Raw genomic sequence first — 21236 nt, 5'->3', positions numbered from 1 at the left:
GCGCCGCCAGCGTCGCGCCACATGTGGGGAGAGCGCGCGGTGCCGCCCGCCGTGGGGAGGCTCCCGCGTGGGCCGTGCGGGACGGGAGGACGAGCCCCCCCCCCCGCGTAGGCCGTCCCGGCAGCCCCGCTCCGCCGGCTCCTCCCGCCGAGGCGCCGCGGGCCGGCTCCCGGTCGCACGTGGCGCGGCGGCTGCCCGCCCCCCCCGGCCCACGTGTGCCGCCGCGCCGCGCCGCGCCGTGCCGGCTCCCCGCTGCAGTCCCGGTGCGGCGGGCGGGCGCTGCGGTGCCGGCGCAGCGGCATGGCGGCGGCGGCGGCGGCAGCGGGCCCGGGGCGCGGCGGCGGCGGCGGCGGCGGCGGCGGCTGGGGCCGGAGCCGGGGCGCCGTGCTGCTGCTCTTCTTCTCGCTGTCGCCGCGGCCGCCGGCCGGGGCCGCCTGGCTGCTGGGGCTGCGGCCCGAGGACACGGCGCCGGGCCGGGTGTCCCTGGAGGGCGGCGCGGTGCAGGCGGCGGAGGGGAGCCGCTTCCTCCTGCGCCTCTACTTCCAGCCGCCGCCCGAGGGCAACGGCAGCCGCGGGCCGGCGGGGGAGCGGGAGCCGCGGCTGGTCTTCATCGAGGAGGCGGCTCCGGCGGCGGCGGGGGGGGGCAAGGCGGCGCGGGGCCCGGCGGAGCGGTGCCGGGAGCGCAGCGCCTGGGCCTCGGACGTGGAGGTGGTGGGGCCGCTGCGCTCGGGCGGGGCGGCGGGCTCGGCGCTGGCCGAGGTGCGGGTGCGGGAGCCGCGCAAGGGCGAGGCGGCGGCGGCGCCGGGCGGGCGGCTCTTCTCGCTCTGCGCCTGGGACGGCCGGGCCTGGGCGCACCACGGGGCGGCCGGCGGCTTCCTGCTGCGGGTCCGGCCGGCCGCCCCGGCGCTGGGCGCCTGGCTGCTGCCGCTGCCCGAGGCGGGCTGGCTGCGGGCGCTGGGCGCCCTGCTGCTGCTGGGGCTGTCGGCGCTGTTCAGCGGGCTGCGCCTCTCGCTGCTCTCGCTGGACCCGCTGGAGCTCCGCGTCCTGCGCAACAGCGGCTCGGCCGCCGAGCGGGAGCAGGCGCGGCGGGTGCAGGCGGTGCGCGGCGGCGGCGGCACCTACCTGCTCTGCACGCTGCTGCTGGGGCAGGCGGGGGCCAACGCGGCGCTGGCCGGCTGGCTCTGCGCCTCGCTGCCCGGCGGCGGGGCGGCGGCGGCGGCGGCGGCGGCGGCGGGCGGGCCGCGGGGAGCGCCCTGGCTGCCGGTGGTGCTGTGCGCCGCCGCCGTCTTCCTGGGCGGCGAGGTGCTGCCCTACTCGGTCTGCTCGCGGCACGGGCTGGCCATCGCCTCCCGCACCCTGTGCCTCACCCGGCTGCTGATGCTGGCCGCCTTCCCCCTCTGCTACCCGCTCAGCCGGCTGCTGGACTGGGCGCTGCGGCAGGAGCTCAGCGTCTTCTCCACGCGGGAGCGGCTGCTGGAGACGCTGCGCGCCGCCGGCCCCCACGGCGACCTGGTGCGGGAGGAGTTGGCCATGGTGCAGGGCGCGCTGGAGCTGCGCACCAAGGTGGTGGAGGACGTGCTGACGCCGCTGGCCGACTGCTTCATGCTCCGCGCCGATGCCGTGCTGGACTTCGCCACCGTCTCCGAGATCCTCCGCTCCGGCTACACCCGCATCCCCGTCTACGAGGGTGACCGGCGCGACAACATCGTCGACCTGCTCTTCGTCAAGGACCTGGCCTTCGTCGACCCCGATGACTGCACCCCCCTGCAGACCGTCACCCGCTTCTACCGCCGCCCGCTCCACTGCGTCTTCAACGACACGCGCCTCGACACGCTGCTTGAGGAGTTCAAGAAGGGTGAGGCCGCCGGGCCGCCACCCCCCGGGCTCCCCCTGCACCCCTCTGCACCCCCAGTGAGTCCCAGGTCAGCAGCCCCCACGGCCCACCCCGCGTGGCCTCCTGGCAGGACCCAGCAGGTACCGGGGATGCTGGGGGGAGTTGGGCCCTGCATGTGCTGGTGTGGCGGTGACCCTGGTGTCACGTGCTGGAACAGCCCCCGGGTGGATCGAGGGCCTGCAATGCCGGTCGTGCCTGTGATGTTATGGAGACTGTAAGGGCCTTCGGCCTCAGAGGTCGCTGGCTCAGCGGGTGAGCCCGTCCTGCAGGGCAATGTCTCTGCGGGGGCCCGGCAGCGTGGGCACGGTGCCTGCCTCGCACCCCTGCCCAGGCAAGGGAGCATTCGCCGCTTTGTTCTGCGCGGAGGAGTTTATGGCAGGAGATCCCATCTCGTTACTCGGCTTTTGTGTTTTCAGCTTAGTAGTGAGAAGCAGGTCTAGAAAGTGTTTCTGTGCAAGCGATTTAAAGGAAGAACAAAAGCCTAAACCCTTACAAAGAGCTGTACTTTTTTTGCAGCTGTGACAGTACTCATAATGCAGCAGCTGCCAGCAGCCCCAGAGATGCTGAGAGCTGTATTTCATTAACCATACCTCGAGAATACACACAGCGTGTGGTTTTTTCTCCCCTTCGCTGGGAATTGTGTTTTGCTGCATGTTACTCAGTAGGTCGTACCGTGGTGAGTGAGTCTTTAAGAAATGGCTGCAGCAGTGACATCCTGCATTATGTAATGCGGGAGGACAGCACTCGGCTCCCCAGGCTGCCTGGGGCCGCTCTGCTGCAAGCAGAGCTGATCATGTGAGAAAGGCCAACCTGGTCCATCCCAGATACAGAGAAAGCCGCTCTGTGAGTCACCTCCGTGCTCGTTTTTAGAGTTGGGAGGAGGGGAGGGAGGACATTTCTTGTGCGCCAGGACAGGGATCATCAGATACATACAGGTCAGCATCCTCTCTGGAGATGCACAACTGTGTCCCCACTGCCTCCTGGGATCACAGGGAGCGTTCTGTCTGACGCGCCAACCCTCTCTGCCCCTCAGGACAACTGGAGACTCACAACAGTGCAAATCAGCCAGTTCCTGGGTTTTATACCAAGACTGTTAGCAAAAGCATTAAGATTGCTCTCTGGGTTCAACCTTGATGAGCTGCAGTATTTCCCCCCAACCCCGTGCCTCTTCTAACATAACCAGTTCCCTCTCCTCTTCCTAATTCCTTCTGCGCTTCACAGTTCCTTCTTAACTCTGGCTTCCCGCATGATACTACATTACTGAAGTTCACCCGAGGTCTCTGCTACCTCTTCCTTGTCTAGGGAGTTTGGGTTTACCAAAGATGTCAGATGACTTTGGCACAGTCCCCCTTGGTCAGCCTCCCCTGCCCTTTATCTGATTTACTTTGATGCATTCAACTACTTCCCCCTCCAAATTTGCTCTACAGCCTGGTACCCTATGGATCAATAAACCTATAGAAATGGACTTGTGGTTGCTTAGCTCACTGCCCTTTGCTGTCTTCTCTGCCCTGCTTAAACAGGGGTGTTTTGTGTGTGTTGTTCCCTGAGCTGACAGGTGCGTTAACAAGCTTTGCTACCTGCCCTACACTTTCACATGCTAGTCCTCATCTCACATGAAGATTATCCGTCCTTCTTCAGCTTTGCTCCATTAAACTCTTGGCATTTCACTTCAGGCTCTTCCTCCCTTACATCTGGTTGCCATCATGGCCTTCTGGGGCGTTTTGCTACAGCCCCTACATAGAGCTCTTCCTAAAACTTATTTCGGTTCCCATCTCATTTCTCCTTCTGTTTTCTCAATTACGTGGCTGAAAAGACTTGCTTTTGGTCTTAGTATCTAACTCAGCATGGTGTTTAGCATTTCCGGCTCTTCCTCCAAATGTTCTTCTCCTCAGGTGTTGCTGTTCTCTTCTAATTCATCTTTCCCCTATTTGTAGGCATTTGGTCACCCCCAGCATACTGTGTCTGTAGATAGCCACCCCCAGCCAAGCCCTGAACCCCTCCTAAACTTTCTTTTTCTTAGTTCTAAATACAGATTCCCCTGCCAGCTCCCACACGGCGACAGACGTTTTCTCCCAGCTGCCTTCAGTCCCGTCCACTGCTGTTTCAGCCACGTTCACTTGACTATTTAATTTCTAAAATAAAGATTTCCCATTTGTAATTAAGAATCTTCATCACCGTCTCCTTTTCTGTGTCTGTTTGAATTATGGTGGAGTATCTTGTTTGATCCAATCAAGGTTGCTCTCCATGGCCGGGTCTTCTGTGACACCTCCGCTAATTAGGGAGTAGGCTGATTGCTTGGTGGCTCAGCGAGTGCTTAATGAAGGCATTCATCACTTTGCACATCCAAAGTGCCTGCAGGACAGTAAATGCTCCCACTGATAAGGCCTGGTCTCTTTCTAGGAAATTCAAGTCTCCGGTAAGGATGGGCATTGATAACCACCTCCAGGTCCTTAGGTCCCTGACAAACCTCTAGAGAAACCTTGCCAGCTTTCTTTTCCTTCTCCCATGATTAACTCCAACAGTTTTTGTATCCTTTATTTCTTTTTGTTATTACAGTGTTTATACAAAATACTCATTACATTTTATATCTTTCTTTTCTGGATAGCAATGTATACTTCTGATCTGTTTCACTAATGATTAATGTTCTGTCACATTCATTATACCCATAATGTCATTTTTTTTGCATAATGTATAAGTAACACAATTTCACTGCCAGAGCTCCTTGCCACAGTACACAAACATTTGTTCCTTCTTACTGAAGATGTCAAGGAATGATTAAATACAGCACTTTGGGACTCTTGCTCACACCTCCAGCAGCACTTTCTCTTTTCTGTCTCTCCTCCTACTCACTGATACCACACTATTATTCTTGTTTATCTGATGCGTTTCTTTTCTCTCGTTATACTATCCTAGCTATGAAGATGGTCAGCTTTTTTCCTCTCTGATCTTTTATAGCAGGGTTTGAAGGGAAGTTTTCCTTCATTGGTTTCTAGGTACGCTCATGCCTAACCTCGTTTGAGCTCAGTTCCATTAAGGCCCATTGACATTTGCCTTGAGTTTAATGCATAGATGAGTTGCAAATCCCCTCTCCCCCAGCAGGACCCTGTGTAGGTGGGATTACCCTCCACAAACCTGGGAAAGGGCACTTCTGTAGCATCAGCTTGCCAAAACATTTAAATTATATGAAAATAGTAGCATGCACTTCAGTAGCACCTAGAAAACTAATGGCCTGGTGTGGTTACAGGGCCCAAGAGCAGCTGTGAGCTCCTGGTTGACAAAACCTGGCCCCTGTCCCATCACAGCAGAACTGGTCAAACCCTTCACATCTGCCCCTTCACAAGCCTACTGCTGCTGGCATCATTTGATGTCTCTTTTGCCACTAATTCCTGGAGAAAGGTGGCTAAATTGGGGGCACTAATGGGAACTGGGAAGAACCCAGAGAAGGCTGCAAACAGCAGCGGGGGGGGGGAGGTAGCCTGCAGTGGGATAGCTTGGACTTCAACCCACAGCCCAGAAGAGGAGGGCAGCTGCAAAAACTATTGAAAACCAACATTACAGCAGCATGAGACAGGTCCAGCTGAAAGAAGGAAATACCTGTGCTAGAAGATGGTTTTGACTTTATCTTCTCATCAAAACTCAGCAGAATGCACTCAGAAATAGCGAGATCTGGACACCCAATTTGCCATCTTTTCAGGCAAGCTAGATGGGGTCATTATAGAAGGCATGCATAGTTGTGCAGCATCTACATAGAAGTGCTAAGTGGAGGACACTACAGAAAATGTGTCTCCTCTTCTCTAGAAATAAGAAAATACGTACCAGCACAGTAACCTTGCCACCTGCAGCCTGAAAGGAGCTGAAACTACTGGAGTGAAAAAATTTGGAGACAATTTCTTGGCAATTGGTACTGGTACATCTTGGAGTACCTACCTTTATTCTAGGCTCCCAGGAGGAAATACCTAATACACCAGAGAAATAACTGCACCATGTTTAGCAAGCTAAAGCAATGTAGAAGGGCAGATGAGGTCCCAGTAAGATAAACTTCACCTTGGGAACATGGAGCTAGGAGGAAAGGTTTATGCATTCATTCAGCGTGAAATGCTGTGGGTGATGCAGTCTGTTTCTCCTCCATCCCTACAAAATAACCAAAGCAATGCGTGTTGCGGCTCCAGTCCTGTGATCTAACTCCTCATGGGGAACTCTTCTGTGAGGTCCACCTCCTTCTGTAGTGCCTTTGGCAAGTCGTAGTCTTATCCCATTCCTGAAGTAATTTATAGATTTTGTTGACTAATTTCCTGGGGGAGTCTATATATAGCAGTGGCACCTTTTAGCAAGTAATTTTCCTCTGTGAGAGGAACAGTAGAAATTTTCTCTTATGTTCATTTTCCTGCAGCAGGGCAGAGGCTGACGTGCAGCTCAAATTAGCCTTCTGTGGTTTGGCATCTTTTAGGAGTTACTAAAAGTAAATTCTCCAGAAACAAACTTCCTGGCTTAGCAGGGAAAACAGCCTGTCCTGCAGAGGACAGCTCTGCCCTAGGGTCCGTCTGTCTTTGCTTTTCAAAATACTCCACGGCCTCTATTAGACTTGTACAAATTGAATGTAGCTGGAGAAGCTGCTCACACTTGCCAGGAGCTGGGGCCAGTACCATTTCAGCTGCTTTTCTTATGGTCCTTCTTCTGAGCCTGCAGTCATTGCAAGCACAAAAGCACAAAGCACGGCTTGAAATTTAAATCGGCCCTCGAGAGATTTGTGCAAGCGTGATAGCCGCTATCTTGGGCACTTGATGGGCTGAAGGAATGACCTCCCTAGCCAGTTGTATGGGTTAAGGAGCTCGTTGTTATTCAGGAACTATCGCTTACGCCTCCCTTGATGGGCGATTGCCAGGCTGAGAGTGGGTGAGGTGCTGATACACCTCACAAAGATGGCTTCGGTGACTCCTGCTGCAACTCTGCCTGAAACATTACTTTGCTTTCCCCCCTGCAAACAGTGCTAAATCTTACTGTGTGGATCCTGGGCTGCTTTACCCTGCCCCAGCAAGCCCAGGAACAGGCCTGCTCGGGGAGGTGTTCAGCAAAGCGAGAGGGGAGCCGTGTCTTTGGGGGAGAGGGCACCCAGCCAGCCATCTCCCTTTTGGGAGCTGTCAAAGGCACCTTCAGACTGAGCTGTGGGAAAACATAAAGTGGCCTATGCTACAGACACCAATGAAAACAGAAGTTTTTTTAGCTTCAGAAAGCCTCAGCATCCTTGTAGGCTTCCTTGGGCTCCAAGTAACATGCAAGGGAACCTACCATTTGTGGGCAGGCAGGGTCATACCCAGGAGGTCAGAACCCTGTTGTACAGCAGATGGAAGATGAGACTCCGTGTCCCCTCTAATATCCCCCTTACCCTCCTGATCTGTTTTGTCAGTGGTAATACATCAGCTGTTGCAAATATTCCATCTTTTTCCCAGTTTTCCTTAGGTTTAGGAAAAGCACCAAAGCAAAGTATGAGAAAGGCTTTTGTATTCTACTAGAGACAGATGTAAGCAGATGAAGTTCTCATCTCTGGGGAAGGTCTGGTTTAGATTAGTGTTTACAGTTTTCCCTTCACATAGCTCTGATTCCCCACAGAGCTGGGTGCCCCGCAGCCCTCCTGGTTATTTCCCCCCTGTTTAGGTGTAGACGTGCTTTGCCTCTAGGTGCAATCCTCAGGCGTGTGGTTTCACCCTTGATGCTGAGGTGTGGTAACACAAGAGCACACTCACACATGTTTCCAGGTCAAGAAGTTCAAATCAGGGTCCCCACTTACTTCAGATGCAGGACTGCAAGAGGACACAGAGATGCTGGCAGCCCCTGGCCCAGAGAAGAGCTCTGATGAAAAGCACACAGAAGATAGATTTCAGTTACCTCATGGTTGTTTCACAAATCAACCTTATTTACCAATTACTCTTTTTTTTTTTTGCCTTCCATTTTGTAGCTGTAAATGGTTCATGGCTTGTGCCTGTACCTTTGATCTCCTAGTAACAGCTTTAGATCTTACCATAAAATTCATGAAAATAAATTTCATGCTCAGAATGCTCATCCTGTGGAATGAGAGACAAGGCTAAAGCATCTTTAACATTCCTCTGGCAGAGCACCTACATAAAAAAATGATAAGGAAGTAGTCTGGGCTATATTTGCAGCCAACAGCAGTTTCTTTCCCACAAGTAAAGGCATTTCCATGTGTTCAGACCCTGTTCTCCCATCAGGGAGGACGCTTTGAGGTAGATCTATGAGCCCAAGGTCATTTAGGTACCTATGAAAAACAAGGCTCCTAAAAATGGGCATAAAAGCTTTAGATATCTGTTCAGATGCTTGCTCCATCCGGAAGCTTTTGGCTGTTGATATTAGCTCTGTAATTTAGCATTTTGAGGCATTAACTTTCTACTGAAGCTGTTGTTTGAAAAGAGCAGATTTCATGTAGCTCATAAAGAATTTAGTACAGTTGTATCCCATGCTGAGCAGACACTTAATCACCTATAGACTTCCTGTGCAAGAGCAGTCCTGCGGAGGCCAGTGGAGCTATTCACAAAAGTGAAGTTAATTGCCCATTTGTTCTAGCATTTGCCAAACAAAGGCTTTGATTCTCCAGTGTTTCACTGTGCTTTCCTGCATCAGTGATAGCTCTGTAAAATTCACATGTGACAGCTTGCTAGTGGGGAAGCAGCTCACCCTTATAATTCATTTCATTTGAGCGATCAAGCAATGGTTACAATAGCTCAGATTTTTTAATCAGTTTCACAGATCTTAAAGCTGGTTTAGATCAAGTTTGGGGTTTTGTTTAAATGATCTCTCTCTCTCTCTCTCTATTGTACTCCCACTGAGGCAGACCTGCAGTGTAACAGCTCAAGAAGAGAACACAACACCCTCCCAACCCACCCCGATATCCTTGGCACTGTCTCTGTGCCACCCTCCCTTGGACATTGGTTCCACCTCATAAAATAGCCCGGCTTCTACCCTCATACCTGCTCCAAATGCCACTGCTTTTGCTCTGTGCAAGTATAGCAGCTCCCAGGGTAAGGGGATGCAGCTGAGCTTGGCAGCATCCCCAATCCATGAGGGACCAAGCCATGACCATACAGGCAGGGCACCCACAAACCCTCCCTCCCCACTGTCAAATTTATAGGGTCTGTTAAAAAAGGGATGGGAGGAGACTCAGGACCCAGCCAGGTTGGGGGGCAGGACTTTGCAAACGATCTCCTGTCCCTCAGGTGGGAAATCCGGGCAAGTCAGCCCTTTCCCAGTGGGGGCCAGCTGGAGCAGCAGTCATTTGCACCCAGCTCTGCAAGGGAAGGGAGTGGGTTTCGGGGTGTTTTGTGGTCAGCTGGCTAGGCAGGGGCTTGGATCGGCTCACTCGGTGTGGGCCAGGAGCAACCACATGAACTGCAACAATTTTCCATTGCTGGGTACCTGCTCCATCTCTAATGCGGATGTTAGCCTGGAAACCTAAACCTGGGGGTTTATGGTGTGGCTACAAGTGTTTATTTTCTGTGAAAATAAAGAACTCTTGAGCACTCTAACAGCCCTCCTGGCTCTGCCCCCAGTGTAGTGAAACTGTGGGTCTCCTCCCAGACTAACAGTGCTGGGTTATTTCTAAATAATCTCATTTGTCGCTACGTGAACATGGAGCTGGAATCACATTTCTCTGAGGCTGCTCTAGAGTAAATTACAGTGTTGATGTAGGTGTTTGGCCAAAAAAAGAATTGCCTCCATTACTCTCTGACTGCCTTTAAGTAGCACCTAAGCTTTTTGTAAGGGCTCGGTGGTTTTGGGTTGCATGTAAATGTCATTAACAACAAGCTTTCGGCCAAAAGAAATAACTTCTCCCCTCTCCTTGCTCACCCGAGGACTTGTAGGAGACCAGATGGCCCCAGTGTTTGGGAGCGGGGTTTGGCAAAGGAGACATTTTCAAAAGTTGGACTTTGCTAAGATGAAACGTAGCTGTTGCGGCTGTCTTGCGGCCAACTCTGCTGCTTTTCTCTTTTTAAGTCTCAAGTCATGTTGCTTTATTACCCACTGAACAGACAAGATGCACAAACCCATGTACGAAAAGGAGTGAAATAGCCTGGTCCAAAGAACATCCTGAATTTCCAATGCCCCGAGGCTATTGATTTGGTTTTTTAAAGTGCATCTCGGTGCTACTTGCTGCGATGTTATGTTCTAATTCCGTAGGCGTGGGAGGCAGCGAGCTGCACTCTGAAATCTTGCAATAAAAGCTTGGTATGAGGAGGAGGGAATTTATACTGTGGAAAATGCCCAAGCTTTGCTGTGAGAAATATATAGTACTGATCTTCGGCTGAGAAATATCATTTGCTTGTCTCAGATCCAGGGCAGGGTTATTTGAAGGTCGCGTGGTCCCCAGCAAGATGTGTTTGAAGGGATTGCTGGGCTGCCCTGGATGCGTTCATCCCTGTCCCTTTGCGGGGATGAGCCAGAAGGCACCAGCGGGTGAGCAGGGAGCTGTGCAGCAGGCAGGAGCCCACCCCTATTGCATCTTTATACATAAACACTGTTCCCATCCCCTCACCCGGAGCAGCAGGCGAGTCTGTCAGGGAGGGTTTGCGGGAGAAGCAGATGCAGAAGCAGCTGCATAGCAGAAGGGACCTGCCCCCCTTTTGGGTGACTGTTGTTGTTCAAGGACCTCAGCTCTGGGCCTGTGGGGAAAATAAGGTGTTTGCAGGTTTCTGGAGGTCCCTGCAGTGCCCACGGTACAGTTGGGTTTGTGTAGGCATTGCAACAGGAGACCCCAGGGATGCAGAGCAAACAGAGGGAGGCAAAATTGTTGGCTGTGGGACTGATGAAGGACATTTTTAACATTTTAAGTAAAACTAGAGGTTCAGAACCTGTGTGCAGTGCTGAGCAGTGTAGGAGCCACAGGGGCAGTAAGAAAGCCAGTGCTGTTCGTTGGCAGATCCAAGAATACGTTGGAGCTAGAAACCCAGAAGTTGTTTGTGGCTTGGAAGTTGGGTTCTGGTCAAGCTGCTGAGCAGGAGAATAAATCAAAGCAGACAGTAAAGGAAGGGAGAAGTTGAAGAAGTCAAAACAGCTTACAGAGAGCTGGACGTGCAAAAACAAATAGCGATGTTTCAAGTATGCCAAAAGCAAGAAGCCTGAGAATGTGTCAGCAGAGCTGCCAGCTTACTTGGGCAAGTGAGGAAACTGAAACTGTGATTGAGAAACACTGCGACTTCCAAGCAGGAGTCACCATCACTGCAGCTAAAGGTCCTGGTCCCAGTCTGCTTGTTTAAGGTAACGGAGAGGAGGGGCTGGCAGGGGCAGGGGTTGGAGAAGACTTTCAGGTGCAAGCTGATGGCTTGAAAAGCATTCAGCCTCTGCATCCAGATGGTTCACCCAAGAGTTCTGCAGGAGCTGGGCTGAAAGCTGCAAACAAACATACGCATTTCTGCATTAAAACCAGCTGCCATTCCAAGGAGCTGGAGGCTTTGCCTGTATTTTAAGAAAAGCTTTAGGATCAGTCCAGACAGTGATGGATAGAAAGATGTGGGGGATCTGTTCCTGGCAGTTTGATAGGAAAGATAATTAACAACAGAATGAGAAAACACCAGGAGTATGAGGGAAGCCAGTAGAGCCCAAGGACATGCTCACATTTCTGTGTTGGAGGACACTGTCTCATTGCTCTGTTAAGAGTTTTCTCATGCCAATGAAGCTGAGGGTAAGCAAGAAGCAGCTGGTATAACGTATACTTCATTCCTGCACAGGAGGCTGTCAAAGAGCTAAACAGACTGACTCGCAGCAGATTGCCTGGGTAAAGAAAGCAAGCGGCCCCAAAAAAGAGCCAGGCAGAGTCCCATGACACCTAGAAATCAGCCTGGGGAGTGGCAGCCCTGTTAGGCTGGGCTGTGTGTCCAGCCCTTCTCCTTGGGTTAGTGCGGTTGGGGTGGGTTTGGGCGATAGTGGCTGCTTCTGAGGTTTGGCTGTGATCTGTGCCTATCACTGAGCCCTGTCCGCCTGCCAGCCCGCCGTGCTGGGGCACCCCTCTCTCCTGGGGTGGGGGTCTCACTGCCACTCTGCTCTCCCCTCGCAGGAAAGTCCCACCTGGCCATCGTGCAGCGGGTGAACAATGAAGGGGAAGGAGACCCGTTCTACGAGGTGATGGGCATTGTCACCCTGGAGGATGTCATTGAGGAGATCATCAAGTCCGAGATCCTGGATGAGACGGATCTGTACAGTTAGTGTCCCAGAGCAGCTACTGCGGTTGCAGGAGCCAGGGTGGGAGCCCGCACAGACAGACAGACATGTGGGTAGGAAACAGGCCAGAACAAATCGTGGTCCTTCCCCAGAGCAATTCAAAGTCATGGTGGGAAAAACAAGAGTGATGGAGAGATGCTGGTCAGATGTCAGGGAGCCTTGAATGCTCCAGATAAGAGAAGCACCAGCATCAGCAGCCGGTGGTGGGGCAGGGTCTGACCCAGGGACACATGTGTTGGCCATGAAGTGCCCATGGGTGGTTCCCAAGCTCCTTTCCAGCTCAGGTGATGCATCTAGCCAGGACAACCCAGGATGTGCTCCTGAGAAGGAAGCATGTTCCACCACCCTGCTCCCTCCCTCCACCCCAAGGCTGTGATGCACGGCACATTTTGTGCCCCTTGCTGCTCTGGCTGCTGCTCCACAGCAGCCCTGCCGTAGGGTGCAGCAAGGCATGCCTCTATATACATGTGCATGTGGTATGGGGCTCTGCAGCTGCAGTGGCTCTGTGGCTGCTGCAGGCAGGCGACCGCTCTGCTCTCTGCCCCGCAGCAGATAATCGGAAGAAGGAGCGGGTGCCCCACCGGGGACGCAAGCCCCAGGACTTCTCCATCTTCAGGCTCTCAGACAGTGAGATGAAGGTGAAGATCTCCCCACAGCTCCTCCTGGCTACGCATCGGTTCATGGCAACAGGTACCCTTGCCCTTGTGCAAGCCCTGCATCTCCCTGCAGCAGCACCAGCCTTGCAGGACATCCCTGAGCTGTTCCTGGGTTGGTCTTCCCCCATCAGCGAGCAGTTCCCACCTGCCTGGACCGCCACCCTGGGCATCCTGCTGCTCCACCATCATGGGTCTGCGTTTGGGTCCCCTCAGTGCAGTGGGATGCTGAGGCTGAGGCCGTGCAGCTCAGGATGAGGGGTTCCCGGCAGCCCTGACCCCACTGAGTGAGTGTGTGTTGCCTCCCCTCTAGAAGTGGAGCCTTTCAAGTCCCCCTACCTCTCCGAGAAGATCCTGCTGCGGCTCCTGAAACACCCCAATGTCATCCAGGAGCTCAAGTACGACCGAAAGAACAAGAAGGCGGCAGAGCATTACCTCTACCAGCGCAACCGCCCCGTTGACTACTTCATCCTCATCCTGCAGGTGCCTGGGGCAGTGACAAGCAGAGGGTGGCCCGTCTCTCCTTGCCACCTTGCTCTGGGCTACTTCTGCCAGCAGAGATGCCCGTCCTCTCATACGGAGCGGCAGGGGTCCCTACAGCCCCGGGTGGGTTGGTGGCCAGGAGCACCGGGTGCCTGTCTGAGCGGGTTTTCCTTTTCCTTCCAGGGGAAAGTGGAGGTGGAGGTTGGCAAGGAAGGGCTGCGGTTTGAGAATGGGGCATTCACCTACTATGGTGTCCCTGCCATCATGGCTGTCATCTCCTCAGGTAAAGGCTCTGCAGGCTCCCTCTGGCCCTGCCTTCACTTCTGCAGCCTCCACAGGGCTAAGCCGGCTGGTGGCTAGGAGAAGGGGCTGGCCGTGGGGTGGGATGGCCCCGCTATGGGGTGCGGGGCAGGTGGAAGCCCTTCCTCTGTGATTCCTACATCTCCAACTGTTGTTTCAGATAACGACGTGCGGAAAGTGGGCAGCCTGGCTGGATCCTCTTTCCTGTGTAAGTATTTTGGGACAGGCTGGGGCGCTAAAACCTCTCTTCTGTGGCACTTGGCCGGCTGGAGGAAAGATGGGTTTGCGTCCCACGCAGAGCAGCTCAGACTCTGTGCTCAGATCACCCCCTTTAAAAACCTCGGTGGAGAAACAACATGCTGAGAGACCAATGCAGCAGAGTCCCCACAGAGGGACTTGGAGTTCCCTTTGAGGTCCCTTTGAAGTCCCTTTGAGGTTTCAGCCATGTGCTGGATCCCTGTGGGTGGATCCCAGCACGGCTGGCACTGCAAGGGGTACTGCAAGGGGCACTGCCCACAGGCGGCAGCATGCCCACGCAGATGGGAGCAGTAAGCCCTGTGACTTCTGGCACAGTGCATCTAGGTCTCAGCGTAACATCTCTGGACCCATTCGTGTTCCTGAGGTTTGGAGCACAAGCTGAACACAGGTCCCACGCTGGGGGAACAGGGGCTGCTTGGGAATTGCAGAGATGGGTCAGTTTACTTATGAGCTGTTCACACATGGTGGTGGTGGAAATTAGCTGAGTTAGAAGTAGATGTCCCGGTCTGGATAAATTCCCTGCCTGTAGAGCTGCTGGGTTCATGAGCAGATCCCCTGCTTGCAAGAGTTAAGAGGGAGCTCTGATCAGGGGAGACTGTGAGCCCCCCCGCCTTCTTTGCTGATCACCCCTGCAAACGTGTAGTGCCTGGTGGCTTGGGAGCAGGCGGAGGTGCTGCCCACCCCCAGTCCGGCACATCCGTCATCCCAAGCCCCAGATGTTGCAGTGCTGATGGTAAGCTGAGGATGCGCTGGGTGCCTAATCAAAACAAGAACCTGCTAAGTTCAACCTTTAGAGAGGTGTAGGGAGAGTTGTCATGGAGAGAAGAGGGAGAGTCCCTTGGGGCAGGTGACTGTCACTGCCATGCATTTCAGTCTGCGTGCAGCTCTAGGGCTCACCTATTTCTTGCTGCCTGCTTTTCTTCCATTCGAAAGGCTGGCTCGTGGACTGCTGGATTAACCCTGCAGTGTGCATTCCTGCTCCCCTGCGCTTGGTTTGGAGAGAGGGAATAAATAGTGTCCCGTTTCCCCTGGGACGTTGCTGCATGGCCTCATGCCCCCGTGCCCTCGGTGATCATCCCCAGGGCCCCACTGGGGCTCAGGCAGTGAGTGCTGCCCGTGGGCCACGGGACAGGCAGGGCACAAGCCACAGTGGGACCCGTGTCGGTGCGGCCACACGTGCCCGCAGTGCTGCCTGCCGGGACGCTGCTGCTCAGGGCTCCTTTGCTCTCCGTGCTTGCGTGTGATGCTGTGTCACGAGATGTTTTCTGCCACCCTGCCTGCCACAGGACGCAGGACGTGTGCGGTGCTGCACCCCTGGCCAGTGAGGAGGCTGGGTGGGAGGCAGAGGTCGCAGGGCATCTCCCTTGTCAGGCTGGCGTCCTCCTTCCTCCTTGAAGCAAAGCCCAGCAGAAATGAGTGCAAGTAGTGTGTCACAGCAGAGAATTCAGACGTTAACCCTTGAGCATTTAACAATTTGTTATTAATTAACCATTGTTATGCAACCTTTTTATCACCAGGCGATCTTTGGCATTGGCGGCCGGGGCAGGAGTGTGGCGGCAGAGACCCGGTACAGGCAGCCCCATGGTGGGTCGGGCAGTGAGAGCAGGGAGCTGGCTGGGGTTAAACCACGACAGAGTGCTAGTGGTTATCAACCCGTCCTTTGCTCCCAGCTGGATGAAGTTGTTCTGGGCAGCGCTCCGTGCTGGTGCCTTTGCTTGGACTTCTATTTGCAGAAGGTTTCGATCCAGGGGAGGACACGGAACAGGAGTTACTGGGCGAGGAGCGGGGAGATCAGAAGGAGGGGGCTGCAGGGCAAATTTCCTGGAGGTTTTACCTTCGAAGCAATTTAAACACTAATCACATAGGCAGCAGACGGTTCCTAGAGCGTTGCAGCCACGCTGCGGGCGCAGTGGCTGGAGGGAGAGCAGTGCTCCCCAGGCAGGAGGGCCGGCAGCTGGGGGAAGCGTGGCCGTGCCTGGAGGAGGGCACTGGCAGCCAGTGGGCTCAGATCTCCTGCTGCTTTCGAGGTGGACGCTGCCAGCAGTGAGAGGAAAGATGAGGCACGAGGAGGTGTTAACAAGTGCATCGCTCACGCTGTGTGCCAGTCTCTCCATGTTCCCCATGGAGCCCTGCACCCCTGTGGCATGTGTGGAGGGCAACAGGGCAGCTCCCCGCAGGCAGTGAGTCACAGAGAGGGGGAATGCCTGCCCTTGAAATTGTCACTGCTGCTGTAACCCATGGCAATAAAACGTGGAAAGTGAATGTCCAGGGATTTGCCCTGTCTGTGGTAATGGGTCAGGCACCCTGGGACACGGGATCCTGGCTTCCTGTGGTTTCCACATGGAGCAGCTCCTGGTGGAAGACTCTTCTCAGCATCGCCCCAAGTCTCTTGAGATCCAGGGCCTTGCAGGGAGCTGCAGGCAGCTGGGCATGAATGCCTTTGCTTTGCATCATGCTGAGGGGCTCCTGCCAGCCCCTGCCTGCAGCTGTGGGGCTGTGTGGAGGTGGGAGCTGTTGCAGAGCACATTCCCTCTCTGCCACCTGCCTGCACACGCAGAAGCATCCCAGATGCCAAGCGCAGTGACTTAGTTTAGCTTCCACCCATCTCCCAGGTGGCACAAGCTGACCACAAAGTCCCCTGGCAGCAGCTGGCGACAGGCTGGAGCAGGGTGCCAGCACTCAGCTGATGGGAGGAAGATGCTTTCTGCCCTCACCGTGGCTCTAAGATGTGTGGCTGTGCAGACAGCCCTGGCAGGAGCTGGTCCCCCCCCACCAGCCTCACCTCCTCATACCTCATCACAGAGCAGCCTGTTGATTTACAGCATTCAAGTCGGTGTCCCTGCCAGTGTCCTGGTCCCTGCAGCTGGCAAGTGCCTCCACAGAGCAGAAGCAGGAGGGTATAAGAGAGGTGGGAAGGGATACTGGAGGCAGTGGTGGGAGCCCAGCCCAGGGCTGCTGGCACATGATTCTTTTTCTCATTCTTCCTCTTGGTCTGTCTCCCACCCTCACCTCTGTCTCTCGCCTTCCCCCATCCCCTCCTTCCTTCCTCCTCCCTTTCTCTCTGCAGTGCCAGTCTCAGTGTCCCGTACCTTTGCCTTCAGCAGAGGGGACTCCCTGGCTGGCTCTCCAGGTAATGGGCATGGTTTTGGGAAGGGACCTCTGCATGTGCCAGGCTCTTTCCAGCTCCCTGTGCACGGTGCACCAAGCCCCCTCCACCCTGCATGCCGGACAGCGCCAGGAGAGAAGCACCCAGGGCACCCCACTCCAGGCAGCCCCTCACTAGTTGGAGCACGGGCAGCAGATGGGTGACAGCAGCCCTGTCCCTGCTGCAGCCTCCCTAGTAAGATTCAAACCTTGGGAAGAACGGGATGCAGATAAGGAGGAGCCATGGACAGCTTGGGCTTTTGGTGCACAGTTCTGTAACTTCCTGCACTCAGTGCTTGCGTTTTCTTGCTAGTTGCTGCTTCTGACAATGGTTACCCACAGCCCTGCACGCACGCTGCTCTACTTCGCTTGCTTTCTGGCAATCCGGGTAATAGAAGGGCGTTTTAGCAGCAGAGCAAAGTCAGCAAGATGTTGACGTCACCCATGTAAGGAACAAGCTGCCTTTGTTCCCTAATAAATCACTGACCAGACAAAATCCATCATGCCGCATGTCGGAGGCCATCAGTCAACATGAGTGACGGGCCAGCTTGCTGTGGCAGCCTCTGCTCCTGTTCTGTCAGAGTCAGGGTGGACAGGAGCGTGCCCTCGAGGCAGGTTAAGTAAACCCTGTGGGCTGCCAGCTGCAACCAGGAGAATTTGTGCCAAATGCCGTGCAGAAGGCCTGTGTTAGCAGGAGAGCTGTCAGTCAGTCAGTGTGACGGGCAGGTGGCAGGCAGCAGCCCTAACCTCTGCTGCCGTCGCCAGGTCGGATGCCTGCCTGCCCGGTCCCTTTGTTTTGCATGGGGCTGGCATGGCGCAGAGCCTCTGCCGCCAGCATGCACCGAGGAAGACCCCCCCCCCCACTGCAGGTCCCTGTAGGGCCCCAGCCAGCCCTGGTGTTCGTGGGGCACAGCCGCCAGAGGTGACCGGTCCACCCTGGCCCTGCGCCGGCACCGGGGACCCAAGCGGCACCACGAATGAGAGTGAGTGTTTGCCTCTCTGCCGTCCCGTCCCGCAGTGAACAGGTCACCGTCGCGGTGCAGCGGGCTCAACCGCTCCGAGTCCCCCAACCGGGAGCACAACGACTACGGGGGCAGCACCACACAGCTCCATAGCAGCAGCAACAACATCTACACACCTGACTACTCTGTGCACATCCTCTGCGACGTGCAGTTTGTCAAGGTACCGCGGAGCTGGCAGGGACCGTCCCGCCCCAACCACCCCCTCCCCAGGCACCCTCTTGCTCTGCTCTGCCCCGGGAGCCTGGTGGGTGCCCAGTGGGTGCTGGGGAGTCCCGCACTCCTGCTGTCCAGGGGTTTGGTGCCATTAAGTTGCCGGGAGGTCCCAGTGGGGCTTGGTGCCCGCTGAGCTGGGCATGCATGTCTGTGTGCCCAGGTCACCCGGCAGCAGTACCACAACGCGTTGGTGGCCAGCCGCATGGACAGCTCGCCGCAGTCCCCCGACATGGAGGTCTTTGACAGGGATTCAACCAAGGCCTCGACCACGCGGGGAACCCCGCAGACGCCCAAGGAGGACCCCACCACTCTCCTGAATGAGAGGAACAGCATCATGTGTGAGTCACCCGGCAGCATCCCTTCCCTACCAAAAGCCAACACCGCATGTCCCCCGGGAGGGCCGTGCGGGGACCCACTGGCATGACAAGCATGCCACCGCAGAGACACAGTTGCATGTGGACTGGGGCACGTGGGCGTTTGCACACACCCACACCTGTGGACGCTGTTCTGTGCCTGCAAACGCACACGGGTGCAAGCGTGCAGGCGTGTAATTCCACATTGCCACGCGCTCGTGTCCCCTGGGGTCCCCTGGCACTGGGACCTGCTGTCGTGGCTGGCGTCCTGCCGTGTCCTGCTCCAGGGCACAGCACCTGGCTGCCCTGCTGCCATGCCTGCCCTGTGTCCCTGCAGGCTGCCGCTCCGAGGGGCTGCGCAGTCCCAGCGAGTCAGTGTTCCTGCGCATGGAGGGCATCCCCTTCATCCAGGAGGAGCTGGCTGACAATGAGGAGAACAGCAAGCGGCAGAGTGAGTGTGGCCAGGGGACGCACACACACGACCCTGGGGGTGGCGTGGGCTGCGCTGCCTTGAGACACTACAGCCACGCTGGGCTTTTGCAGACAGTGAGTGCTGTGGCACTGTCCTGGAGGCAGAGTCCCTGGGGAAAGAGGCCAGCACCAGCTCGTCGCCAAGTAGCTCCGAGGAGACGCTGGGCAGGAGGCTGCTGAGATCCCTCAGTGAGTGACTGACCCAGGGAGGGAGCACCCAGGGGGAGAGCTCCGCCCCGGCACCCCGCTGGCCAGGTCAGCTGCTCCCCAGCCCCGTCCTGGGGACACCCTGCATGGGGCTGGCTTGGAGCAGGGGGGCAGCCCAGTTCCCTGGCAGTACCCCAGCAGCAGGCAAAAACTGCACCTAGGGCTAGCTCAGGCAGAGCCAGCCACCTGGTCCCGGCCCAAATCTATGCACCCCCTGTCCTGAGCACCCTTGGCCCCCAGCACCCCAGCCCTAGGCACCTTTGCTGCTGCAGGTGGGCGCAAGTCGCAGTCATCACCGGAGGGAGAGAAGATGCCAGAGGAGAGCTCCAATCTCGCCCCATTAATCACCTGAGCAGCAGCGTGGCCAGAGCACAGTGCTGGAGGCCCATGCAGACTGGAGGTAGGAACCTGCCTCTTGGTGCAATATTCCTTCCCCAGCAAATGGGAAGTTGCTCAATTTTAATAGCATAAAATCAAGTTTCAAGTAGCAAAGCCAAACGATGTGGTTTGGAGCCCATGCAGGTACACATATCGTTGGGGGCTGGAGCAGTGTCAAGGGATGCAGCAGCAGACTCCAACCATCCTTGGGGCAGGAATGGATGTTGGAGACAGAGTGAGACCCTGACTCATGTTTTTGCAGCTAGAAACATGTGTCTGCACCAATATCCCTAAGTCTGGCTAGGAAAGGTGCTGCAGGCTTGAGCAGCAGCAGGTCAGGGAGGGCAAGCTCTGGCCGCCTGTACCAGGCTGCGCTTGTGTCTTCCAGGTCTGCAGCATGGGGGTCTCCTGCCGCGAGGCTCACATTCAACAGCAGCAGGTCTGCACTTGCTTGCTGCCTGCCCGCCCGCCTGCCCGCTCGTGCCGCCCCTCCCTGCAGGACTTGCGCAGAGCCCCATCCCCAGGCGAGAAAGGATGTGCCCCCGGCGGGGCTGAACCACCCAGGCGGCCTGGACCAGCTAGCTGGAGTCCAAGGGCCCTTCTTGCCCAGCTGCTCCCTGGTAGCAACTGGTCTCAAGGAAGAGGTGGAAAAAGGAAAGGTGAAGTGTCTGGCACGGCGTCCCTGCAGGCAGAGCAGGGAGGGGCGGCCCAACCCAGAACTGCCCTTAGCATCATTTACCATACCCATCCCAGCGAGGCCTGGAGCCCCTTGGTGCTGGGTGCCGCACAGATGCGGTCTCCGCCATGAGGAGAACGTGCTGTTTGGGGGGTGCCACATACAGCTCAGGGCCCCAGCACGCATTTGTGCCGTACCCAGTGACGTGCACACTCGCAGCGCCTTGCGCACGCTGACCATCGACACAGCCCAGCACTCCCGAACCCTGCTAGGCACAGGGCAGGGAGCCCAGCTCACCGCCAAGCGCAGCCCCCCTCCCTGGGGAGGGCCGCTCCACGCTGCATCGAACCATCCTCCTCTCTGCACGTCGCTGCCTGGGCGAGGGAGGCTCGCACCGAGCCTTTGGGTTGGTACGGACCAGTCAGTAGTTTTTGTAGAGGCTGAACGCAACGGGGATATTAACATTAAAAGTGATTTCTCCCTGAGCGATGCCCTGTCTGTGTCAATGGGTACAGGGAAAGACACGCTAACCTCTCCCACCAGGCCAGGCTGCCCTCATACCTGTGGCCAGAGGTGCCTGGCATAACAGGACTCAGCATCGCTGAAGGGAGCAGGTGGAGGACCAGGTCAGCAAGTGCTTCCCAACATCTCCCTGTAAACCTGGGCTCCCTGTCACTTGCTGCCAGGAGAGCACTCAGCGGTGCAGTTACACCATAGCAGTGCAGACAAGGACTGGGGAAGAACAGGAGTTAATATCCTGCCATTGCAAACACAATAGTGGGATACACGTGCTGGAGTACAGCCTGACAGATAACGACAGAAATCTCGTAGTCCACCAATGCTGATGAAACTTCAGCTGGAGTAACCGAATCCCTGTCTGGGCACTGCCCTTCTAAGGAAACACACAGCAATTGAAAGGAGGCCAGAGGAAAGCAAGGGCTGGAAAACAACCTACCCCAA

General features: G+C 56.0%; 1 protein-coding gene across 1 annotated transcript; it reads left to right on the top strand.

The window, feature by feature from the left end:
• Nucleotides 1-340: 340 nt before the first annotated feature.
• On the top strand, nt 341-20765 carry CNNM1 (cyclin and CBS domain divalent metal cation transport mediator 1; the record flags this gene model as incomplete). The annotated part of the gene is given in 14 exon segments (XM_049810867.1): nt 341-368; nt 371-1855; nt 11955-12098; nt 12668-12808; nt 13085-13254; nt 13438-13537; nt 13715-13762; nt 16880-16942; nt 17975-18138; nt 18352-18529; nt 18882-18995; nt 19088-19204; nt 19495-19622; nt 19989-20765. Coding segments are annotated over 13 exon segments (2832 nt in total), but the record flags the coding sequence as incomplete, so codon positions are not given.
• Nucleotides 20766-21236: the final 471 nt, after the last annotated feature.

Source organism: Accipiter gentilis, chromosome 9 (assembly GCF_929443795.1).
Source record: "Accipiter gentilis chromosome 9, bAccGen1.1, whole genome shotgun sequence".
Classification (NCBI taxonomy): Eukaryota; Metazoa; Chordata; class Aves; order Accipitriformes; family Accipitridae; genus Astur; species Astur gentilis.
Note: the sequence above shows the minus strand (reverse complement) of the source record. Positions and strands in the feature narration are given on the sequence as shown.